At 49.4% G+C, this 6,660-nt stretch overlaps 1 protein-coding gene across 1 annotated transcript; it reads left to right on the forward strand.

The window, feature by feature from the left end:
- The first annotated feature begins 2,771 nt into the window (after nt 1-2,771).
- Nucleotides 2,772-3,191, forward strand: LOC119270853 (zinc finger protein 2-like). Its single transcript, XM_037552902.1, has one exon. It carries the CDS (start codon nt 2,772-2,774, stop codon nt 3,189-3,191), a length of 420 nt encoding a protein of 139 aa, XP_037408799.1.
- Nucleotides 3,192-6,660: the final 3,469 nt, after the last annotated feature.

Genomic DNA, 6,660 nt, shown 5'->3' on the forward strand with positions numbered 1-6,660 from the left:
CATTTTAGATGCGGTACCCCTGAGATGTGTTCTTGTCTGACAGAGGACACTTATATATGACCTCTCTTTCCTAGATGAACCATAAAGCAACAACGAGTAAAACAAACAGTTAATCGGAGTTAAACTACAATAAAAAAATAAGCTAACACCCATACAATAACCCAAATTCCATCATGTTATTCCTACATAACTAAATTCATAATCCCTACCAACTTATTTCTGCCAACATGCAAAAATCATCTCAACATGCAACCATGCATGGAAACTTTCGTTCTATTAGACTACTTATATTTACCATACAACAATTAAATACAATAAACAAACTATATTTCTAGTTTCGGTATTCATACTATCAATCCAAATATTAGTATTCCAACAACCAAATTAGTTGAGATATAATGGAATCAATTTCCACATCCACACGCATGTATCGTCTGATAACATGATCCTTGAACATTTGCCGGTGTCAATAAAGAATAAACTACTCCCTCTGTTTACAAATATAAGACATTTTTTTGGGTCTAAAAAGTCTTATATTTTGAGATAGAGGTACACTATGGAATGAGCCAGCATTGTCGTATGTCCAGGAGGGCAAGATCCAGCGAGCACTGCACGCACAATGGACGGATGCTGGTAGTTTCTCTTAGAGAAAGTACGATGTACACTATTGACGGAGACTTGAGCAGATCTATAGGTATATATGCCAGCTGAAGTGAAGTGTCTGTCATGGCCTGCATGCCCACACAGGCCGGGCCATAAAATAATATTGAGAGCTCGCCAGGACGTATGAACTGACGAGGACACGTCTGATCAGTGCATCTGGTTTTGGCCATGTATAGCCTTGCTTGTTATGTGCCGACATAGGTACATGAATAAACGTTTGTGCCCTTGGCCCCAAGAGGACAAAGGCAATGAACCATGTTGGTACTTCTTTATTTGGTTAATAAGATGGCCGTATGCATCGTTCTGATGCAGAGGCCGGGGAATCCCCCTTTTCAAAAAAAAAAGAGGACAAAGGCAATATCACCTATATGACACTGATGTTGAAGAAGATCCTAATCTGATGGTGACCTCTGTGTGGTCTACAATTTGAAAAGTACAAGTGGTATATATGTCCGCCTGCGTGTCAACAATTCGTGTACATGGGGGAGGTTAATTAGTCATGCGTCGTGTAGCTAGGATCATGTTGCCTGTTGTATGTTGTATGCATAATTAGTTTTCCTTATCAAAAAAGCATAATTAGTTTTGTCTGCACTCGCACATGTTTAGGTTTTCTTGTTATGTGCCGACATGTCGCACATGTAGCTAGCTTCGGTCCATGCCCCCTCGATTCCCCTAGCTAGATTGAAGAGGACAAAGAGAAGAACGTTTTTATGCTACTTATTAAGGTGAACATCCTAATCCAATGGGGTACTTTGTTGGGCTACAACTAGGTTTGTTTCCTTGTTGTGTGCCGACATGTGCCGACTAGATTGAGGAGGACAAATAGAAGAGAGTTATTATGGTAGTGATGATGAAGATGGTGCTACCTTATAACCGGCCTAGACGTGCGTGTGAATGTATTTCTGGTTCATCACGGTAATGGCGCTACGGTACATTACTATAGACCCACTGATCGATATTTCACCGGCAAAATTTTTTTGTACTAAGTTTGCCAAAAGGAATCTTGATTCGGTGGAATTTATTTGGTCAAGCGACACCCATTTAAAGTTAGATGTGGCTATACTTTTAGGACTGATTACCTTGTCATAGATCACAACTAGTAGCGATTCATGCAACCTCCATGAAGGGCCGCCGTACCCTCCCCCTCCCCTCCAAAGCTTCGTCGTGTTTACCAATGTTTTCTCAAGGATTTGGAAGAACCACATCAAGGAAGTATTTCACAGTTACCACCTCCCTCGCCACCGTTGACCCTGAAACATTGACGACAACGAGGTTAAATTTGACACTGTTGCTACTCCCGCTATCTTAATGAACCTATCCTCTGTTGGAATAGCCTAGTTTTGGGTGCCATGGAAGCGTTTCTGGTTTAGCTGCCATGGAGCCGTTATCGTTGCCGTGGCAGCACTTTAATTCAGTTAGCGTTTCCTTTGGTTCTGTGTGTAGTCAAGCCCACGAGACGCGCTGTGTGCGATCCGCGGACTATTTGTAGGGAGTCGTTGGCTAAGTACTTGGTCATGTGGGATGGCACGAACCGGAACGAGTGCGTAGGCCGTGGCATGATTTAGTTCTGTTGAGAAATAAAAGGAGCAAAACAGAAAAGACAGCAACACTTTGCGCCGCAAAAATTCCTCTCTCATGAGCTGAAATCCATGGCTGAGAGGCGAAAATCGACATCCTCAAGAGCAGGATCCAAGTTTCGTCGTGAGTCGATCGGCCTCGCAAACCTAGACCATGTTTTAAAAGATTGTATTCGCTTGATCCGGCCTTAATATTTGGTCTAGTGGAAACATAGTTCAGGTTTGCCACACTTTTGACCTGTCGACAAAAGAATAAGGATCAACAACCCACGATGATCGATAGACAAGAATCACCAACAAACTGTTACTACCTCTGTAGCCATGATCTGCCTCGACGTCCCTCTCATGGGCTGGTGTTCCTCTGTGGTTGGCTATGGCTGGTGCCCCTCGCAATAGTGCGGCTCCCAGATTTAGCAAGTGGCACGCTTCCATCTATAAACTCCTCACTCCACACCATGACTAGCCGTAGGCTAGAGAGTGAAAGAAAGCCACACGAGAAGCTGGGCTGGCCTCCTGCAAATATCTCTCTCAATGGAGGCTGCCCATGGCGCAGCAGCATCTATGGACCTGTCCCTGACGCTGGCCCCCATGCCACCACCAGCACCTCCATCCTCCTCTGCTTCGGCTGCAGCAGACGCCGCTGCCGGCGACAGCGGCTACGGCCATGGCCATGGTGGTGGCGGCCGCGAAGAGAGATCATCGAGGCGGCTGTTCTCGTGCCTTTTCTGCGAGAAGAAGTTCCTCAAGTCGCAGGCGCTGGGCGGCCACCAGAACGCGCATAGGAAGCAGAGGATCGGCAGCTGGAACGCACACCTCTACCTCCAATCCGACCACGACGACCGGCCGGCCACCACGGTGGCAATGGCGCCAGCGAGATGGCCAAAGGCGCGCCTTGACGACGACGGCGAGAAGCAGATGCAGCAGCAGCTTGATCTCAGCCTTAAACTTTAATTAGCTAACTCGTGTGTATCCCTTATCTTTGGCATCCATTTATGCATCAAGATCCGTGCAAACACATTTGTCTTTTTTGTTTCTCCTAAATGACACAACATATGAACTTCAAATTTTGCAGAACAACAACACATTCTAACTACAATATAGGAAAAAAACTTTCAGATTTTTTCATGCATTTTAAATACTTGAAATAATATTTTTATTCAAAGAAAATCTCATTTTGTATATTTATATCAGATCAAAAAATCTGAAAGTTTTTTCACACATTGATGTCTAATGTTTGTTCGGTCTGCAAAGTTTGAAGTTCATATATTGTTTCATTTTCGAGAAACAAAAAAGAGAAATCTTCTTGTTGTTAGTTAGTTGGAGAGTACGGATCTCACAATAAGGCTGGAGGGTTGAGGATAAGAGGTTCCATGTAGCCTAAGCTACGAAGAAACTTTGTGTTACTACTATCTTACTTTCAATCTTCTTATCCTGTGGGAACCAGCTACCCAATCTTCGTACTGTACTGTATATATACTTTAGTTTGTACTACCAACGGTCTTCCCCTAAGTCTAAGGTTAGATATTTATAACCACGATGGGCTAATTTCATTCCTATACGTCCGCTGATGCGTATCCGAGAGTCTGAGGGCTCATTTGTTAGTGTACATTTTTTTTTGCAACTCAGTTAGTGTACATAGTCGTATCCCTCAAATAGTATGCATGAAATCTCAAGACTTTTCTCGAATTTTTTAGAGTAAAATTTGTTAGTGTACATAGTCTTTGTCTCAGAAAAGGAAAGATTTTCTTCACCCCAGGCCATGATAAGGGCAACTTCAATGCCGTGCTTCAAAACGCCTCTAAACATTCAGACATTAAGGTCCAAACACTTGTTATCCAACATCGTGCATCAAATGTCCGCAAACTGGTTCAAATGTTTGAATTCCTACAAATCAAAAACAACCTCGTGGGAGGTTTTGGGGAGTCTAGATGCCCGCTACGAAAGACTCCGACACACCATGCCCACTCAAAACCCCTTTTCCAGATCCCTTTTCCCCACTCGGTCCCTTCCCCTTGCTTTGTATCCATACACATCAAGATCGCCGCTGCCGCTATACCACTCTGGCCGCTAGCCAGTTCTTGCCGGACCTCCAGTTCTCCACCCAGTTGCCTTGTACTTCGCCGTTGTTCCACCCTGGATCTGGCCGCAACCCAGGTATCCCCTGCCTTGGGACGCCATCCATGACTGACACTACCTAGTCAGTGGTCAACTCGATCAAAACCACCTGACTTAGTGAAAACCGTGAGGAGGGTTGATTTTTAGACCGCGTGATTAGTTCAGGGTCAAAAGCACGGTGTAGGATGACCGGTTTTGAAATTTGGGGTTTAATTCTAAAACAAGCTTATAGTTCAGGGTTGTAATGTGGATTTTTAGTAGTGGAAACATATATAGTTGAGATGTGGTTTTGCCATGCTTTTGACCTTTCCATAACAGAATAAGGATCAACAAATGCATGATATCGACAAGAATGACCACCAAGCTGTCACCACCTCTGTAGGCATGATGTACCTCGACGTCCTTCTGGGATCGTGTTCCTCGTGATTTGCTATATCGGTGGGTGGACCTTAGCAAGTGGTTCGCTTCCATCTATAAACATCTCACCCATGGCCAGCAGTAGGCTAGAGAGTGAAAGCCACAGTGGAAGCCGAGCTGACCTGCAAATATCTCCCCATCTTCTCCAACGGAGGATCCCCATGACGCATCATCTTGTTTAGAGCATCTCAAGCCGTTCGCCCCTCCAGGGGCTAGAAAAAAGCACCGTCTGGGGGTGAATCGGCGGTAACTTCGGCGTGGGGGCGATCAGGTACCCAGCCGCCGCCCCCAGGTCGCCCCAGAAGCCCTTTTTTGAAAATGAAATCGGCCAAACACGACACAAAATTCGTCCAAACTCGAGGGTTTCTATTCATATTTAGACAAAAACTTAAAAACATAAACTAAAACTAACTAAAAACGACATTACTACACCGCCGCCCGCCTTCTACAAGCCGAGGAGCTTATAGAACCGGGTGTAGTTGACGCCGCCGCCGTCGTCGTCGTTGTTATCGTCGCCACCGCCGTCCCTGCTGCACCCCTGACCAGCGTTGCCGATTCCCGAGGGGTTGGACGGCCCGTGCGCCCCTCGTCGTCGCTGTCGAGGATGACGACGCCGCCCTCCTCGCGTTCGGGGCGCCGAGCTTTGATCTCCTCGAAGGCCCGATGCTGGCCGCTCCATCTTCTCACGGACGTATTCCGCCTTCGCCCACTTGAGGGCGGTCTCGTCCTCGGCGGCCATGGCCTTGTGCTCCTTCACGGAGAGCAAACCCAGCTCGGTCTTCGGCCTGACGAGGCAGTAGGAAGAAGGAGAGGGGCGGCCGCCCTCGTTGATGACGAGGGCGCCGCCGCGGGTGCAGTGCCCAAGTGGCGTCTCCTGCGGCTCTGGCTTGATGGGGTGGAGCGTCGATGAACCGGAGGAACGAAAGCCCAAGCCCGATGATGAGGAGGTCGTCGTCTCCATTCGCCGCGGCTTCGAGGAACTACCGCGGCGGCGAGAAAAGGACATGAGTGTTGGGTACTCCAGGCGTGGCGTATTGCCGGCCTTGATGTGCTCGTGGACGGCTTCGAGGGTGCGGCCGGGCATGCCCCACCGTTCGCGCCGCCCGTCAGAGTTGAGGCGGCCGCAGGGCAGGACGGCGTTTGTGGAGACGACCTGGTTGGCGTGGCAGCGGTGGAAGTACATCGTCCACAGCGTGTGGCAGTCGGCGGCGTACCTCGCCTCGTTCCGCTTCTTCTCCGACAACGACAACTAGATGCGCGCTATCTTGGCGCGTTGTTCAGCACTGGTGGGCGCTGGGGCGCCACCGGCGCTCAGCCTCCACGAGCCCGGCCCGCCGCATGTCCGGGGGCGCCGGTTAGTCGGCCTCGTAGAGGAGGCACGCCTCGTCCTCATCCGTTGCCTGGGAAGCGCTCGGCCATTGCCTATCGACGGTGGAGAGAGGGGGAGAGAGGGGCATCGAAGAAGTCGGCGGCGCGAGGGGACGCGAGGGGTGTCGGTGGCGAGGGCTTGTGCGTTCAATGGCAAGGGAGGTCGGCTTCTATAGCCGTGGGTGGGCGGTGAGAGGGCTGCTGCCATGTGCCGCATGGCGGGAGAGGGCGGGACGTGCGTCATCGCGGCCTCACTGCGCAGCCCGTGAGGCATCAATGGAAGGCTGACCGGCGCGATAGCGCGGCAGCCTTGGCATTGATTCCTGCAGGAATCGAGGCGATGAGGACGACGCAGATGGCGAGTCGCTGACTCGGCGGGCCCATTTCATTTCGCGCCAAAAAATGTTTCTCCCAGCGCCCCTGGGCGGCCCCAGCGCGCCGGGTTCGGCCTGGGTCCGCCAGCGCCAAAATCGGCCCGAGACGATGAAATGGGGGCTTCTAGGGACGCGACTGGGCCGAA

This window comes from Triticum dicoccoides, chromosome 3A (assembly GCF_002162155.2).
Source record: "Triticum dicoccoides isolate Atlit2015 ecotype Zavitan chromosome 3A, WEW_v2.0, whole genome shotgun sequence".
Classification (NCBI taxonomy): Eukaryota; Viridiplantae; Streptophyta; class Magnoliopsida; order Poales; family Poaceae; genus Triticum; species Triticum dicoccoides.

What these genes read in the sequence shown, in the direction of transcription:
- LOC119270853 (XM_037552902.1), top strand. Translation starts at nt 2,772, where the DNA reads ATGGAGGCTGCCCATGGCGCAGCAGCATCTATGGACCTGTCCCTGACG.